This window comes from Polistes fuscatus, unplaced genomic scaffold (assembly GCF_010416935.1).
Source record: "Polistes fuscatus isolate 324 unplaced genomic scaffold, CU_Pfus_HIC Scaffold5, whole genome shotgun sequence".
NCBI classification, from domain to species: Eukaryota; Metazoa; Arthropoda; class Insecta; order Hymenoptera; family Vespidae; genus Polistes; species Polistes fuscatus.
The window spans coordinates 4,450,429-4,469,536 of record NW_025113129.1 but is presented as its reverse complement, the minus strand read 5'-3'; the positions used below and the strand labels follow the sequence as shown (position 1 = coordinate 4,469,536).

Below are 19,108 nucleotides of genomic sequence, written 5' to 3'. Positions count from 1 at the left end.
GAAATAAGCATAATTTTCATGAATTACTCGTTATTAATTATCCACACATGTTGATACCATTTATGTCTATTGTTACACGCAAAATATTTTTCAATTGAGTATCTTGGATAAAAAATATAAATATCTAACAAGTGTAAATAACAGACGACTTCTAAGTATCCTGCGATAGTTTACAACTAACTTCGCCAGACCTCGGTACGATAACATAAAGAAAAGCAGCTGGTCGTGATCTGTTCTTTATGTCGAAGAAAAGAACGGTAAAAAGGAAAACACTCTTCCACGGAGTGGATGTTCTACGAGGAAGTACGCATCTTTCTTTCTTTTTATTAAACGTCTGGTAATATTTGTCACGATAACGTTATGTCATAGAACGTGCTTCATAAACGTCATCGTTCTGCCTCCATTATATATCAATAAAATGAATCGACTCTACCAATAAAAATTAATGAATTCTAGTAATTTCTATCTCAAAGCATCCGCAAATCTCCAGTTATTTCGAGTTTATCGAAATTCGTCCGATCCGAATGTCTTCCTAATTTTCTCAATTTAATCAATATAAAACGTACTCACCTGCTGTAAAACTACTCGATGATATATTTTTATCAGACAGTATCTGAGGTGAATAAACAAACAGTTGTATTCTTTTGTGCATTAATGTTTCTGAATTATAATAAACGAATTTATATCGCAAAGTGTTTTCCTTGTTTTGGATGGTTAGATATAACATACATATATACTTGCATCTTTTGAAAATTGTTCAAAGTCAGCAAAAGATGGTAAAATATGAAATTTATACATTTGTGGCAACTGACGCAAACGACCGAACGTCGTCGCATCGCCTTCGTCCAGAAATTGTTAGCTTCGGTCTGCATTTCAATCCGAAATACATGCAACCGTGTGAATACGAAATTGTATTCTAGCACCGACAGACTTGAGCACCTTACATAATCAAATAAATTCAAAAATATCATATAATCGTGGTTACGTTATCGCGATCGAATAATAATCTGACTCGGAGAGAAAAATAAATTAGCTTATATAGTTCGGGAAATTATCGAGTAATACGAATTTCGTAAAAACATAATGTATTTGGATACCTTGATGAAAACGACGCGAGAACTTACATTTTAATGATACAAAAAGGAGACAAGTCGTGTCTATATAGTAATTATGCTCTAAACGTAGCCCGCTCGACTTTGGAAGTATAACGATCGATCTTTTTCGCGTGACTCTCGCTCGTTCCTTCCTATTCGTACGTTGTTTTTTTTAAAAGGATCATTTTTATAGTCACGATTTCGTTTCCCTTCCTCGATGTTACAGGTTCAAATGCATCTTACCCAAAGGATTTTCGTTCGTACATTTCTACGAAAAAGCTTAAAACTTAAGACAAGTACAAAGGACGCACACGTTGTACCCTAAAATGGCTTTTTATTAACTCGTAACCTTACACGTGTTTAATATGCAGTACTTGCCATAGATACATTCCGTAAGAGTATATCATTGTTTCAATATTCCATTCATTCATCCTCGACGAGCGTGCTTGACTACGCACGTAGGCTTAAAATCATTTCGAAAACATCCTAAAATACTAAAAAATCTCTCTTGACGCGATTACCTAACCCTCCTTGTTATTTCCCAAATGTTTCAAATTCAAATTAATCTTTTTCTTTGTTTCGCTTAGCGAAAAATACACCGACGCAATGACGTTTATCTTGGAGATGAAAATATCGTTGAACCTGCCGTTAACTCTATATCTAAATATATATATATATATAAATTGTGTAAATCTCGTATGGACGATACGATAGTGTAATAAACTTGTCATTTTTTTCTCTTGTCTTGCCAAATAATAATTTTGCATAAATTTAGTGCATCCAATCGATAAATCATTTTACACTCTCTTAATCCTCTCGAATATTTCAAATACGAAAATGACGATGAAATTTTTGTCATATACTTATTTTACGTTAGTATATCTCCTTCGTCTATTTGCTTTTTCACATTTTGCTCTTATCCTTTATACAATTATAAAATATTTCGAAGATATACACGTATTCCGTAAATGAAGTCCTTGGACTCGGCGATGGGCCTCGATTTTCGATAGAATTCCTTGCAAACGAATTTCTCCTGGCTTTCAAATCGCATCGTCTCTTGTCATATACATATGTACGTATGATGATATTGTACACGACTATTATACATAATCTCCATTTTCACAATAATACGATGTGGAGTTTAAAGAAGACGCACGAGCGATGATATGATTAAAAGCATGATATGAGAAGAACTTGTTTATCGCAGCTTGCGAAAAGATAAATTCGCTAAAGCGAATTAAAGGAGAATTTTTACTTTTTTCTTTTGTTTTTCATTGTCTGATAAAAATACAAGAAAAATACATACTTACATACTGCACCTTCTCTCTCTTATTTCCTAATTCATAAAAATGTATCAATAATTAAGCGTCGGTAGATAATCATTTATCTGCTATCGAAACTAATTTTTATTATAGAATAAAGAGATAAGGAATAGTAGAAAGGAAATAAAAAATAGAAAAATAAACTACTTGTGTGTGTGTTTGTGTGTATGTATGAGGTTTCTTAAACGAACGAATACATCAGCCTAGTATCTTGACTGCGTACACGTAGTAAAAAGTTAGTAAAAAGTTTTTCTGCGATAAACAAGAGATAATGAAAAGGACTCGATCGTCATATTATCAACTCTCAGAGTTTACAGAGACGCGAATTAATAGATAATATATATATATATATATATATATATTATTCAAGTAATTTAGCTTGCATACGAAACATCCATCTGCTATGTTACATACAATAGTTATTACCATTCACACGACTTTCATAGGAGTTTCACCCAGTATTAGCGATTTCGTTAGGGTTGCGTCAGGGGTTCTGTTCGTTTGTCCGTTCGTCCGTCGGTGATGAGACGAATAAAAGACGAAACCTTCAATCTCGGGGTTGCACAGATACTTTGTTTTTTTTCTTTGTTCTTTCCACTCTCTTTCATTCTTCTTTTTTTTTTTTTTTTATAAATCGTTTCTTACATTTCCTTTTCAAAAATATCAGGAAAAAGTATCGAGGTATCGAAGAAACACGGCTGTACGCGTTAGACATTTTACCCGTTTATCGCGTCCCGCACGTTAAATTATTAGCATTGGTGTTTAGCGTTATGCTAAAATATTACAAAAATGATTATAAAACAAACTTGTCCTTGAACAACAAGCCTCCGAACACGTTCCGAATAACGTTTTTTTTTTGCGACTTTGTTGATTTTTCTCCGTTCTCTTTTTTTCATTTTTTCTGTTTTTTTTTCTTTTCTTTTTCTTTTAGCACTAACTATTTAATCTCATTCCCCATTTGTTAAATATTAATTATTTTTTGGCTTGGTAACTATGTAATATCTAAATTATATAAGGTATATTATTGTGTATGAATGCATTGGTATTTAAATCAATGTTAAAATCATTCGTTAACGTTGATCTAAATACCTCGTGAAATTTGATTGTAATAGAAATTTGCCGAAATGAAAAGGCAGAGTTAAACTTATCTCCGGCGATAATCGTACAATTTGTTCCCAAAAAACGTCGTTGCCACGAATTGTGCGTGAAAAAGAAGAAAAAGTAGGACCGATGCTTAATTTTATACGTAAAGAACGTAATTGCTACGACGCTTGTCTGGCAGTATTTAAATATCTTTGCTCTAAATACCTCACAGACAATGTCTATCGAACAGCAAATAGATATAATATACATATACATATTTATATTTATATATATATATATATTATTATTATTATTATTATATATTATTAATATTATTATTATTGTATTTTTATATTTTGTCTTTAATCTGAATGGCCTACGGCGCCAATGGAAGCATTTTGCTGTCACTTTTCAATGGCATTGCACGAACCACCAATATTTGAAAATTTTTTATCAAGGGCTCATCGGTTTTTCTTCATCTGGGACATTTATTTATCAAAACAACGATGATTCCGCTAAGCGCCAGTTCGATTAAATCTTAAAGATATTAAATTTAATGAACAAAAAGTCGGTTCGCTAAACTGACGCTTTAAATCACCGGCTGTACATCGTTAGTATAACGACTGTAGTAATTTTCTGGCAGTGTTATATGTTGCAGATACGATTAAAAGTTTCCTTAAAGTTATCGAATATTTCTTGAAGAAACTTGATCGATTTGTCAAAGTATATTAGGGCAATAAGCCGTAGATCTAATAGGCGCAAGTACGCGATAGACTTATACGCTTATTGCTTAGAAAAATGGTACTGATTACTAAAATACGAAAGTCGTTGCTGTCTCTTGAGCATTATTTCGAATAAAAGTATACCTTGTCGTCGTCCTATCACTGTTGCTGCTGCTGCTTCTACAATGATCTAAACTAAATTTACTCTTTCAATCGGAGCAGTGAATCCTTCTCTACAGTTTGAATTCGTTACGAAAGGCAACGTGTGATTTGTATTCCATACTCCTTAAAAAATACTTTTTCGATAAATGAAATAGAAAAGAAGATTCAATGAAATATGTTAATGAAGGTTATAAAAGTTTGTTCTTAAAGTTCATGTTAAACGTAAGGCCAACGTTTGAGTTTAAACTTGTAGTTATAGTGACAATCCATTTGTCCGTAGTATAAACGTAATAAGTAAAAACGTGCAAGTAGATACTTCTCGCGAAGAAATCTTTCAGGTTCTTATGTGATACCTCGTGCAAGAAAAGTGAAAGTTCAAGTTCAGTGATCGCTGTAAACGTTTAGAGCCCCGTAATTTTCAACGTTTCCGCCAAACTGAGATTTCTTGTAAGAATCCTTTTGCTTTTGCACGTGTATCGGTGATGCATCTCCGAGCATAGCTAACATATATTTGCGCGTAGGCGAGTGCACTGCATTTTGTTAGGGAGGCACGTATGGGGGCGGTTTTCTGTACGTCGGCGTAGGCTTTGGACGATTTTGTCGATTCGTATCGCGATTCGTCGCGAACGGCGGTGGCGGTTGGTAAGGCTCTTCGGAATTTTCTTTCGGTAACATTGGTACGTCAGCGCCATCTTCGCTTTTTTGATATTCCGGAGGTGGAAGGGGTGGTTTCTCTTCCTTCAGAATAACGGGCGACTTGTTGCCTGATCACAGATTAAACAAATAGGTTATCAGATCAAAAAACAAAATATAAAATACAAAATAAAAAATACAATTTCTTAACACTACGTACCTGGATCTGGTTTCTCATCAAGCTCGTCTTGAAATATTACGGGTATTCCTTTGCTACGAAAACTCTGTCGCTCGTCGTCCTGTTCGCTAACGCTCATCTTCCCGCTGCGTCTTCGTTTGTAAAGTATGCAAGCGATGACACCAGCGAAAATGAGCATAGCTGCTACTATTATTGCAGGAAGAACGAAGGTGATGAGATAATCATCGTGAAATGCTCCGACAGAAGTGGAATCGTCGACGGGTGGAACGTTACCATCCGGAGAATGAACGCCCGTCAATTCACCGCGACATATTCCCATTGGTATTACGGTTATTTGCTTAACCGGAAATTTTACACCCATCACGTCCAAGACCTCGTCTGTCACCGATCTCCTATCATTGTCACTTTTTACTAATACCGCTCGTAATCTACCAACTTCTTCGTGAGCACAATAATTTGTTGGTAATGTTCTATTGTGCCACGTAATAACGGTACTGCCGTTGGAAATGCTGTGCAATGAAATAGCACTAGTATCACGATCGTTGTACAAGTCGCGTAATTTTTCTATAAAATCACGTTTTTGCATTGCTGAATGAGCAAATGACTCATACGGTATATCCAGAGTCATCGAGAACTCAACTGTATGCGCCATGGGCGGAGCTGGATGTACGACAACTACTAAACCATCTGTAGCACTAGCACCTAGAATCAATCAAAATCGAGCCAAGTTTAATGAATTATTTTTTATTTTCGATTTCTTTCATCCTTCATTATTATATAGATTTAATCTTTCTAATTACCTTCTCTATCTGTCACGACCAATTGATATTCCTTTCGACCTACGTCATTTTGCAAAGGTACCCCATAAAATTCTTGATTTTTACCATCGAATTGCAACCATTCGTTGGCTGGAATAGGTGTACGGTCAATTGTTAATAAAGACATTTTCATATTACGAGAAGATCCATCCTCTGCATCGAAGAACGTGTCCTGTAAATGTACAAGAAATTTATTTTATTAAAATATATTAAATAGATATACGAGGTCTGTTCAAAAAGTATCGTGAATTTTTATTTCCCACGGGTTACATATATTCGATTTTCAATTTTTTTGTGGCAAAAAACGTTGGCACAAGTGTATAATATCTAATGGGGATTACTTTGAAGGAGACAAAGGGGGCTGCGGCATCATTATTGTATTGTTTTTGGCCAAAAATTCGTACACAAGCAACGATGTGTGAACAGGGGCATTATCATGGTGCAAAAGCCGAAAAATAGGCAAACATTGAAGACGAGCTTAAACACGTCCAAGCAAAATAACTGTCAAAAATTAACTGAACATTCAAAGTGGCCGAACTTGTCAGCATAAGTGAGGGACGTGAATACCAACATAACGTCACAAAAAAATTGAAAATCGAATATACGTAACCCGCGGGAATTCAAAATTCACGATACGTTTTGAACAGACGTCATATATTAAAAGATAAAAGAAATATACGTACTTCTGGGACTTTAAACACGAGCAACTGTCCTACGGTGGCATTGACATGATCCACTTGATTTCTTGGAACAGGAGGGAAGTTTACTTTGGGTTCTTCGGTATGAATTTTAGGTATTCCCGCTGATTGATTCATATCCTCGCATTGACCAATTCCTTGGAAAACGACACGCTTAACTCTTATTTCGGATGCCAAAGCTCCTCTCAATAAGGGACTAGGGTCGCCATCCTTATCGATTAAAATCTGGAAAGACAGAGAGGATAGTAATATAATATTCGAGGTGCGAATAAAGAATTGAATTGCCGTTATATTTTCTATAAAATATCTCTGATACATACGCGTAACAATTCATTTATGTGATCTTTGGGACACTCCGTACTCCGGGGGAAGGTGTCGTTCATCCAAGTGAAAATAGCTTGATCGTGATCAATGTCGATTGCTCGTACCGTTATATATAGTGGATCTGCGTCGCCGTACAATTCAGCCAAACTTCTGATTACCTTAAATAAAAAATTAACAGTTATATCGTTTTATACTTTAGTATAAATTGAAAACATTGTCTATCATATTAATACCTGTAATTCCCAATCAACGTCGGTTGGAAAACGATTGCGCTTATCTATTTTCAGATAAATACTAAATTCATGATTGACGATGCGACTAAATCTGTGCTGTTGAACGTGAACATCTAAAATGTCTGAAATATTTAGTCCGCCGCTATCTGTGGCCACCAATTCATATGTCCAAGTAGAAATGTCGTTTTCTAGAGGTCTGTATCAACGAAATTATTTAAATAATGTGGAGTCTGATAAAATTCTAGTCATCGTGTACTTACAGTCCATAGATTTCTTGAGTACGAGGATTGAATTGAAGCCAGTTGGTAGGTTTGATCGGTACACCTTGCAGATATAGACCCAATTTGAGATCTCTCGTATTTCCATCCTCGGTATCACTGAAGGTGTCAGCAGGTATAACGTAACTTAATGGTTTGCCAGCAACGACTCGAAGTTTCTTCAACCTTCTATCCTTTTTGGGTGGTAAATTGTTAACCGGAAGTAGAATATTCTCTGTTGTTGTTGGTATCGTAACAATCGTAGTCGGTTGAGGCGTCGTAGTGGTGGTAGTAGCGCTAGTAGTAGTAGAAGTAGCAGTAGTAGTAGTAGTAGTAGCAGCCGCAGCAACAGCAGAAACAGTGGATGTACTCGTAGTCGTTGGTGTTGCATGTATTTCTAATGTTGTGTTAAATGTAGAAGATACCGTAACAGGTTGCGTGGGTGGGATAGTTGTAGGGACACTTGTACTACTAACAGTAGTAGATGACGCAATCGGAGTCGTTGTTGGTTGGTGCGTTGCAGGTACTGTTGTTCCATACGTGGGCTAAGTAGAAATCGAATAAATGTAATAGGGTAATAGAATAATAGAGTATACTAAATTGATAAACCTTGATCAATTTCCTCGATAAAGCAATAATAATATAATCGATAAGAAAAATGAAATCATTTCTTTTGAAAACTCGAAACTATTTTACACCTGACGACGACGTAATGCGAATAAGCAGGAAATTTGTGAATATTTGATGCAGACGAGGCGGTAATCGAAATAGGAGTTGAAAATGGACTATCATACAAATGTAAAGCATGAAGCGTAGAAGCATTACCTCTTCGAACGTAACGTTAGCAAGAACAGTGGTAACTTCTGTTTCTGCTTTTCCGGTAGCGCTGCTTGAAGCAGCTGTTGCGCTAAATTGAAGCGTAGTAATCGATGATAGAGTGGTAGTGATATCGGGAGATATTGTGGGTAACAGGGTAACGGATTCCACATCCACGCGTTCTGTATTTTCTCCGGACTCTTCCAAGATATCCACCTTGGTAGATTCTGTTGATGGAACGACGGTGCTCGAAGTGGTAGTTGTTGTTGTATCTGCTATTGTACTTGTGGTCATGCTAGTTGTAGTTGTAGTAGTTGTAGTAGTAGTTGTTGTTGTAGTATTCGGAGTAGTAGTTGTACTCGTGGGCATTGCCGTAGCTTGAGTCGTTGTAGTTGAAGTAGTCGTAGTTGGCATGGTTGTGGTTGTTGTAGTTGATGACGGTGTAATTTGGGTGGTTGTTGTCTGCGAAATCGTTAGTAGATGCGACGTAAGGCACGAAAAACTTTGTTAGTTACATTAGAGGGAAAGCGCGAAAGTGTATGCTAAAATACTTAAATAAGATATCTCGTTGCAAAATAGAGACATACGCTATATGCTCGAGTTTTAATTATAATATTAACCTACATCGTCAGAGTGTGTCTATCGATATAGCTTAGCTACTGTACTGTGCGACAATACTGTACACGATCACTTGGACTATCTTCTATGAGAGACGTAAAAAAAAAACACTTTTAAGCACGGTGATCCCTTGAAAGCAATGGCACAGCGAATGAGCGTAGACGAGAAATGAGAATTTTCGATAAAGGTCTAATCTAGCGACACATTTTACACATGTTTTATTTTACACATTTGTCAATGAGCTATTTTCTTTTTTCTTTTCAAATAAATTGATTTTTCGGGAAAATACTTACGGTAGAAGAAACACCTAACGAAGCGTTAGATTCTCGATCGAGATACGGGATGATTTCTCGTTCGTCAACCTCTTCTTCGTTCTATTAACAAACGAGAACATTGAAACATTTAATCGATCAATAATTAGCATTGTTCAAAAGTATAGATCTACTAATTCGTTTCGTACGCCCAAATCTAATGTTTCTTCTCCATGATGATGTCTATGTGGATGTTCCAACCATTCGGTGTTTCCTCTCGAGTTAGCATTTGGCACAAACAAAGTTGGCTGCAAGGGTGATTCCGTGATCGCTTCGTTATCGTCACCACCATCCTCGTCTTCCCCATAATCATCATCGTCGTAATCGTACCCTTCGTAATCTTCCGTGTCAAAATCACCAGATCCGACTTCTCTACGGTTTCTAGATAGAGAAGTCGAGTCAGTTTTAACGCGCCACAATAGTACTGGAAGTTGAAGAACTTCCGCTAGGGTCCCATCTTTCGCCTGATCTCGCAATTGTTTAACCAAATCCGTCTGATGCCTCCATAAATGACCGTCGCACCCAACCTGAAGCAAAAATCGAAACACGCTGTGTCGTTTTACGAGATCTTACTTTTGACGATCATTATGACTAACTAAACTTTACCTGCCATTGAATAGTCGTTAGATGTTTCTCGGTACGATATTTAACGTTCCCAGGCCCGGTAAATATAACCAGAGAATCAGGATTCGTGTTTTCGAGTTTACCACTTTGAGGATGCATAGAAAATGCGCTCTAAAATTGCGGACAAAAAGAAAATCGTTCAATCTTTACAAAACAATAGATGAATAAGAATATCACAACGCGGAGTAGGGGAGGGGGGAATACTAACGTTGTGAAGTCCCAAAAATCCAGCAAGGTTCTCGATCGCATTTATTTTAACGGACGGTGTAAGATTCTCAAACTTGACATCCAGCAAAATCGTTAGCAACGTCTGGTCTTCTCCTTCTTTACAGTGAGTCTAAAATAAGAAATAATCGTTTTAATATGCTCGCATTGTAAGCCTTTCGTTTATACGACCCTTGTAAATGAAACCTAAAGAATTAGGGTCGTTGGACACTTGTGAAAGCCTACTCGTAAGTTGCTGACGCATGACAATATCAATTGGCATCAATCAGTTACCGTCTACGAAACTAATTCCTTCACAAGATTTAAATGTAGCAATATCTCATCGTTGCATTGCAACGACGGAATATACATTTTAGTACGATAATATTGACATTCGATATCCCATAGAATTGTGCGAGCATGTGTATCGCTAGCTAGATAGCGATAAATTAACAAACAACACTTGTAAATTTGTTAAAACGACCTTGCATTTTACATCGTTTTCCTATCAAATAATTGCCTTTACTACTTGTCATCAGTTTATTTTTATTTCATAATTTCATCGTTTCTGGCATAATTTCTATAGGGCAAGATAATAAATTGAACAGTACAAATAACATATCAAGTTCTTCAGTGGCGCTTCAGTTCTTTTAAAGGAGCGTTGGTAAACATAATAGTTAACATAAATGAAGGTAATCGAGCTGTAGAGTTCACTTACATCAGTGTCCGTCCAAGTTTAATGATAGCGTTAATTGAAACGATCAAAAGAAGAAGTATCGTGGGCGAATTTGCCTTAAAAGCATATCATTATCTTTCGTTCGGCTTCAAAACTTGACCTAGAAACTCGCGGATAGGTACCTGTTGTGTGAGCTGGACGTAAAACGCTTGAAACGTTGCCAAGAAAATGTTTTCGAGCAACCACGTGGAGTGGTCGACACGTAGTTAACATCAGAAAAGACTAAAGAACGAGAGAGAAAAATCTGTTTGCGAAATGTACTTTTTTTTCTTGTTTTTTTAACAACGACATAAGCGTTCAGAAAAAAATATGTAGAACCAATATCAATTATTACCTTGCCGTCTTTATGCTTGACTTCCTCGCGTTTCTCCGGGACAACCTGAACGATGAAAGTGTCTTTAGCGTTGTCGCCGTATTTTCCAATAGCTTTGACGATTAAATGATGATTGCCCACGTCCTTCTTCGATGGAACACCAAGAAGAGTGGAAGCAGCATCGTCCCAGTACAACCAACGGGGCAAGCTATGTCCATTTGCCTCGTGTATCTAAACACGTGACAATTCGATGGAATATTTCTTTGCTAAAGTAGAATCAAGTATGCGTGGTAAACAAAAGGGGACCTCAAATTGGATCGCAAACGGTGGATCATTTAAGAGTGAGAGTTGGATAGTTGGATAAGTAAACTTTTTAACTCGTTGAAACGCGAGTGCGGCATCCTGAATCGGTGTTCAAGAGTGTCTTTGGCATTTTTCCAGGAAGATAGGAAGTGAAACGGAAAGATATGATGTAAGGTGATATGAGTCCACTCACCTCGTAACGATCTACGCTACCATCGAAAGCTTGTCTCGTGATCCTTAACTTGAAAATGTGACCCACTGGAACAACAACATCCGGGATATTCCATAATCTCTCGACCCGATGATGTTTCTTTGTAGTATCTTTTGCCAATTTTTTATCGCGTTCTATCGCGTTTCTACTATTATCTTCGATGTGTCTCTCGATCGAAGGAGTACTGCTTGTTTCCTCGCCGACATCGTCGAAGACAAGGTCGTCCTCTTGCAAGGTAAATCCCAGCACTAGAGGCAGGATGACCAGGTACGTCAAGATATGAGGCTTCTTCATTTTCAGGGGAGAATCTTCAGGCTCGCTTTATCATACCATGCTGCTACGCTTCTGTAAAATATATTTTTTTAAATTAGTACACGTTGATACGATCGAGTAGTACTAGTTTAAGATCTTAACCTCTCATAAATAATACACATTCTTATCAAAAACTTATGCATAAGCGTTAATTACTCTTATGCATAAGTTTGATAGTTAGACGAGGGATTGAATTAATAATAAGAATCAACGGGAAGAAAAAAACTACTACATTAAACGAAGAAATAAATCTAGAATAAAAATTCGTATATAGTATCATTATGTTTGATTTCGTTTCATTTCGTTTCGTTTATAGATCTCTATAAAAGTAGAACTTTGCAATATATATTGCATTACGTTTTCGGTTAGGAATGTCGGCGAGAATCGTTTTGTTATACGAGATACTTGTACATATGCATCGTCGAACGAACACAGACATCGTTGTGTCATTTTTCCCTATGAGTAAGAGTCTTTATGCGAATGGAATATCAAAGATGATGATGATATCATTGGACGTGTTCATTCGGTGAATTAAATTTTATAAAAAATCGTGTCACTTTGCGATAAATGTATACGGATAATGGCAATACGTAGAAATAAGATAGTACGCAGTAATTTGCTAAGCATTTAAATAAATAAACATCTTTCTTTCATTCATCAATCGAGTTATTAATGAACATTTTAACATCATAGCACGATCTTCTCGTAAAACGATCAAGGCAACACGTGGCGAACATTGCTAGTGACGATCCTTCTTTTCGCGAGGTTACACGAATAGAATATAGAATTAATCGGATGTCTCCTAGCATCAGACTTGAAGGCGCCTAACGGAAGTATTCGCTAGAGTTAAACGATCGATAATATACTATGAACATAATCGATAAGACTAGCAACATTTTATCCTTGCACTATGCTTCTTATATCGCCTATTTGTATCTAAGATTTCTGTATAAAGAGAGACACGTATTTGCAAGAGTTCATAGAGCAACAATCAAGAATGTTATTCTTGATACGGTTATCCCTGATTTTTCATGCCAATTAAATGCCAATAACACTTTGCAGAAATTTTCTTAATATTTATGATCCATATATTATCTATACCTACTCTCTTTTCTATCTTGAAATGATTATAATTTGTTATTTTTATCAAAGATTTCTTTCAAATTGTAATGCTTTGAATTAAAAGTTTCACTTTGAGCTATATTATTCTATTTTATTTATACGATTAGGTATAGCTATCGAATTAGAGATCATGCGGTTATTCTGCAGAGAATATTTGACCTACGTTTCAATAGACTATCTATCTATCTATCTATCTGTCTATCTGTCCTCTTGTCTATTCGCAATCGTCATAATCGACGTTAAGCTGTGTCAAAGTTGGTGTAAATCGGAGTGGTGATCGGTAAGCACGCGCTACCGATCAAGCGCAATTGAATTTGATATACGATCGTTGAAAAACCAATCACGAACAATTCGAGCACACAATAAGATCGCAACATATATAAATATTTTGAAAAATCGTTCGATATTATCAACGAAAATTTCCTAAAAAGCTTCTCTACTGTTTCCCGCTAACTAATGCGAGTCGAAAGATACGTCAAACATGCAGCACATTTCAAGAAAAAATAATTTCATATCGCGTTAGTCAGATTTATAAATATTTTGCATGCGAGAAACGAAATTGCAAAAATTGCTTTCCGTATCTGCAACCGCAAACTAATATGTATAATGTTTCGTGCAATGCAAACATTAGGATATTTACCAATGATTGTGGATTTTCTCTTTACCCAACCCCCACCACCACCAGCCCATCCCCTCTCCGCTCCCTCTCCCTCTTGATCGTGCGTATATCCGTTTATGTAGTATACGTATAGAAAGACAGGTCTGATTTTGAAGGGTGGTTCGAGTGAGGCTCGAATATCGAAATGAAAATTTTAGACAGACAATTATGACGGGCTTGAGGAAGACAATGCAAAACCCGGAAAATATTTGATTATTGTTTTCTCTAAATCATTGGAACGCGTTTGCGATATTTGCAAAGGAATTGATTTTCTGATAGCGATTAATTAAACAAAAAAAAGAAGACGAGGAAAAAGTCGATGTCTCGATAGGATTTGAGCTAACAATTTGCATGATACCTCCCACATGAAGAAACGGGAGATGAAAACCCCATTAAATCAGTTCCGACGTTGCCGATGATTTTTCAACGAAGAGACTCGTACTTTTCAACGTAGACGTATACATTCTTATTGCAGTATACGTGTTATCGCTAAAGTGCAGAAATCAGTTTTATTCTGCAAATTATCTAGCTAATGTACAGATTAACTAGGGTGATCCGCTAAAGTGCGAAATCAAGAGTTTTCCGTATTTTAATTAAGTAATGTGCCCATTTTTAGAGGGTTTATTCATTTTCTAGATATCATACGTCTTTTATCTTTCAATGTTTCATCAAAAAATCTTCGAAATCAAGATTTGCTATATATCGAAACTCATCACATCTATGAGTACTTTAACTGTACTAATAGAATGTCTCAAAATTAAATAATTTTCATCGGCATATAGATTTATTTAATCAGTCTATATCATCTATCCAACATTGTCTAAATTATCTATAACTATCTCTATTTTTATTTGACCTCTTTTATAAATTCTATGTTAATGGGTTTATTCTGTAGAATAAAATAAAATAAAAATAAAAATTAATGGCTTCCGTATCGTTAAAGATCAAAAGTTTCTTTTTTTTTTTGATAAATAATCTCTTGGCACCGTGAGCAGGATTTCAGAAAATGTGACTGCAAATTTGAATATACCACAAAAAGGTGTGCTTATGTAAAAAACAATTGCTACGTAATTCAAAGTATCGCCAATCTTTAGATTGTATTAATAAGTAAGCATAATTTTATCATACGTTTTGCAAATTCATTTCCTTAATTCTAATAATATTTGAAACCGTTTAATTCTTTCTATTACAGTTATTTTAATTGATTGATGTGATTCTATTAACTAATTTGTTGATTAATTATATTATTCTTTAGATATCGAAAAATAAATAAATAACACTATGTTAATTTAAGCGTAAGGAAACGTTTCTGTTGATCAGGCAAAAATCTTATTTTCACTTTAACGAGTGCTTAGTAGGTAATGTACAGATTATCTAAGTAATTTGAGAAATGAAACAATTTTTGGCACTTTAACGTATCACCTAAGTTAATCTGCAGAATAACTGATTTCTGCATGTAGCCACGTTTAGCTCGACGGAGGGTCAGCGTTATTTGTGAAATATATCCGTCTAATTGTATTCACGAAAGATAAACGAGCGACGCATTGTTCGAAGGAAGGGCGGCTAACAACGATAAAAAGAAAGACGATCGCCGATCGCTAGCCGAAAGCAAGGAAAGAAAATTCGACACTCTCTCCGCGACGATCCGAGCGTCAAGATTGGACATTTCTTTTGTATCCTAACCGTTTCTGCATCTCGAATTATAACCCTTTATTTTATTCTTCCTCTCTCGTGTTAACGATTTATTTGTGCCCTGTTCTTATGTTTTACGCTTAAGTTCGACATCCCTCCAACTCCGCTTCCAAGTCAGAAGGGTTACATGCACTTTAGCGGAAACATACATACTACAGTAAGTATCATTTCAAATCGTACATCGTTAATCTTATTAAATTTTTACTGGATAACGATATACGATTTAAAAAAAAAAAAGTGCAATATTTTGTCTGAATTTGTTCGATATAATAGCTAATATCGCATTTAATCGAACGCACAATGTACCGTTTTGTTCGACCGTGAATCAAGACCGGTCGAAAGGAAAAAGAAAAAATGTCAGAGATTTCACGCTAACAGTTATTTCTGAGAGTTACAAACACTGACGTCAGCCTTGCGGTATCTAATCGAGACGAATGAATGTTTAAAAAGAGTCTCCACCACCACCGGCGAAGCTGCAAGCATCGTTTCTCCCTAAGGATCTAAATTTAAAGTGACCCCAAAGCGTCCCGCCATTGCCTTTTTAAAATCTTTGCGTTTCCGTTCCCAGCGACAAATTTTTCACGGTATTATATTCGATTCGACAAATTTATTCATGAACCAAGAACGATGATGAATCGTTCCTTTTTTTTTACGTAAAAATACGCAAACTGTATGATACGGTTTCCGTTTGATCATCCGAAAAGAAACCCCCCCCCCCAAAAAAAAAATTGCATTTCAAGTTGCGACGACACGCGCGAACACACAGAAAGAACACACACACACGGATACACGCGTCACGCACACACTTCTTGGACGGCCCGTTTCGATATTGATCATTTCCTCTGTTGTATCGGCTTAACCGAGCACTACAAACTTAAATACCATTATCCTTTTTAACTTATAAGGATATAAGACGATCAGTCTGAACGATATTCTTGTCCATAACGTTGAAAAGAGAAACGATCGTAGTTAGAAGAGAGAGAGAGAGAGAGAGAGAGAGAGAGAGAGAGAGTGATAGATCGGAAAGTAGTAAAGTTTGTAGGAGAATTTTATTGCCAATCGTATACTTTGCTCCTCGTTGAAAGTCTACTTACTGCTATCCCCGATGATTGGGAAAGAAAAAGGGAAAAAGAACAGACGAACAGAAGTGCAGAGAATTCCTAACGCGTCGATGAACGGAGGACTCAACGTGATAATCATAATTGGATCGAAAGAATTAAACTGAAACTTTCTGTGCCGATTCACTTACGCAGCAATGATCGAGCCTAATTATAGAGAGTCTACTCATCATTTCATTTTCTCCTCGACGAATATCTTCTTATATCGAAGCGATTATTCGAATAAATTATACCAAACGGAAGTAGGAAACTTCTGCAAAGTGCAAATTTTACGAAGGATTTAAGTATACGTTTAACATTTGTATTATTTATATCTTTTATTTATGAAATGACTCGATCGATATCCTTTCTAATGTTTAATCACTTTGTTCGTTATTAAATGTAATGTTTTTAATCGATATTATCGCTTATCGTGATATCGTTAAATAATTACAATAATATATTATATTATTACTTTCACGAGAAAGGAAAGCATTCGTCCGATAAAGCATTCGAAAAAAATGTGCAGGTTTCTTTTTTTATCGCGTCAGTTTGACGCCTCCTTTTACGAAATTTTCATGTCTCTCTGTGGACGGTATTTAATGCATCGTGCACGCACTGTATACACAAAGGAACGTTTGCTTGGTCTTTGGCTTGACATATGTTACCGCAAACGAGCTGTAAAAATAGATATACATATATACATATCTAATGTCTCTCTCTAGCGAGATTCTTGGAAAAATTGTTGACAACCGTACGGATATAATCGTGAAAAAGAAATAATACTAATTGTTTTGAAAGATCCGTTTGCATATTATGTTGAGTGGAAAGAAGTTGTAAATTAATAAAAAGAAAAATTACGGCTATTTTAGATATTATTAATCGTATTAAAAGAAAACTGCAAGAGAAAGAGATGTACGACTCTTTCGGGTTAAAAAGGATTATGTATTATATTATATATTAAGTTTAAAAAAAATAATTGCCTTAGCTTCTAGCGTAACGAGATTATCGTATCCTTTTTTCTTTTTTACACCTTTAATGTCCTCCTAAGCTCTGTCTTTTTTTAGTTCACGAAATTACGCGAATTCGTGGAGTAAACCTGATCCAACCTTAATCCGAGTACGAGTGCTTCGGCAACGCCGGCTTTTTCAGCACCCCTTATCCCATTTTCTTTCAACACGGCCATGCGTCATCCGGAAAAAGAAGACAAGACGAGAGAGAGAGAGAGAGAGAAAGAAAGATAAAAAACGTGAAAATAAGGTCAGACGAGGACTTGCATTAAAAATGTCAAAAGATTTAAATCTTGTAGAAGGTAGTTAACGTTCTATCAGGAATCCTTTTCCCGCGTGAAATTCCCAACAAGAAAAGAAGGAAGGATAAAAGCAAAGGTTCAAAGACGTTCTCTAGGGATCAGAGAAGGTCTAGTTGTAAGTGTGATATCCCGAGGGCTAGGAATCGAAAGTTTTCTTCTCTTTTATATATCCCTACTCTCGGAGAATGTGATTTTAGATCGAACTTTTCATTCGTTCTTACTTCTCCTGTCAAAATAGAACTCTGTTTTATAACCGATCTACAACCGACACTTATTTTTATATTGTTATTGCGATATTTGTCCGCATTAACCAAGGATGCACCTTGGTAAATGAATGTATCATAAAAATTGTCATAGAGCAAATAAAAAGATAGAACTTAATATTAGAAAATTATATTTTTAAAGGTGTCTATATATAGATAACATATTATAATATAACGTTTTAGTAAGTTAATTTGTATATAGCATTTTATTTGTATAAGCATTTTATATTACTTCGTCACCATATGCGCAAAATCATCACCGACTGAAAAAGTCAACGAGCTCAAAGGGTTAGAACACCTAATTACAAAAATACGATCGTATTATTTTTGACGTATAGCCGCTGGTAAAAGTAGACGTATATATATGTTACTGCTAAAGTGCAGAAATCAGTTATTCTGCAGATTATCTAGGTAATGTGCAGATTAACTAGGGTGATCCGTTAAAGTTTCATTTCTCAAATTACGTAGATAATCTGTACATTACTTACTACACACTCGTTAAAGTAAAAATAAGATCTTTGCTGGAATAACAGCAACATTTCTGTATGCTTAAATTAACAATGGCATTTATTAATTTTTCGATATCTAAAAAATCAAGTTAATATAATCAAACAATCAACAAATTAGTTAATAGAATCACATCGATCAATTAAAAAGCTATAATAGATAGAATAAAATGTTTAAAATATTATTACAATTAAGGAAACGAATTTGCAAAACATATGATAAAATTACGTTTACATATAAGTGCAATCTAAAGATTCGTGACACTTTGAATTACATAACAATTGATTTTTACGACAAGCAAACCTATTTGTGGTACATTTAGATTTGTAGTTACATTTTCTGAAAACCTGTTTAGTACCAAGGAATTGTTTTATAGTTGTTTGACGAAAAAATATTTCTACTGCAGGATCATCTTCTTTAACGATACTTTAACGATACGGAAGCCATTAATGTGCACATTTTAT

General features: G+C 35.6%; 1 protein-coding gene across 5 annotated transcripts in view; it reads right to left on the bottom strand.

Moving 5' to 3' along the window:
* Positions 1-1,068: 1,068 nt before the first annotated feature.
* The window catches only part of LOC122522314 (dystroglycan), a 64,344-nt gene continuing 46,304 nt past the window's right edge, over positions 1,069-19,108 (bottom strand). For 4 of the 5 annotated variants that reach the window (XM_043643308.1, XM_043643306.1, XM_043643307.1 and 1 more), the window contains 14 exons: positions 11,664-12,026; positions 11,189-11,398; positions 10,123-10,251; positions 9,897-10,025; positions 9,440-9,817; positions 9,273-9,353; positions 8,371-8,823; positions 7,549-8,090; positions 7,289-7,484; positions 7,052-7,213; positions 6,717-6,956; positions 6,016-6,205; positions 5,237-5,917; positions 1,069-5,147 (listed from right to left, as the gene is read on the bottom strand). In XM_043643308.1, the coding sequence (XP_043499243.1) occupies positions 4,924-5,147; positions 5,237-5,917; positions 6,016-6,205; positions 6,717-6,956; positions 7,052-7,213; positions 7,289-7,484; positions 7,549-8,090; positions 8,371-8,823; positions 9,273-9,353; positions 9,440-9,817; positions 9,897-10,025; positions 10,123-10,251; positions 11,189-11,398; positions 11,664-11,975 (3,927 nt within the window). In that variant the 5' untranslated portion in view covers positions 11,976-12,026 and the 3' untranslated portion in view covers positions 1,069-4,923. The remainder of the gene's footprint in view (positions 5,148-5,236; positions 5,918-6,015; positions 6,206-6,716; positions 6,957-7,051; positions 7,214-7,288; positions 7,485-7,548; positions 8,091-8,370; positions 8,824-9,272; positions 9,354-9,439; positions 9,818-9,896; positions 10,026-10,122; positions 10,252-11,188; positions 11,399-11,663; positions 12,027-19,108) is intronic. The other variant, XM_043643309.1, reaches the window with a different exon arrangement.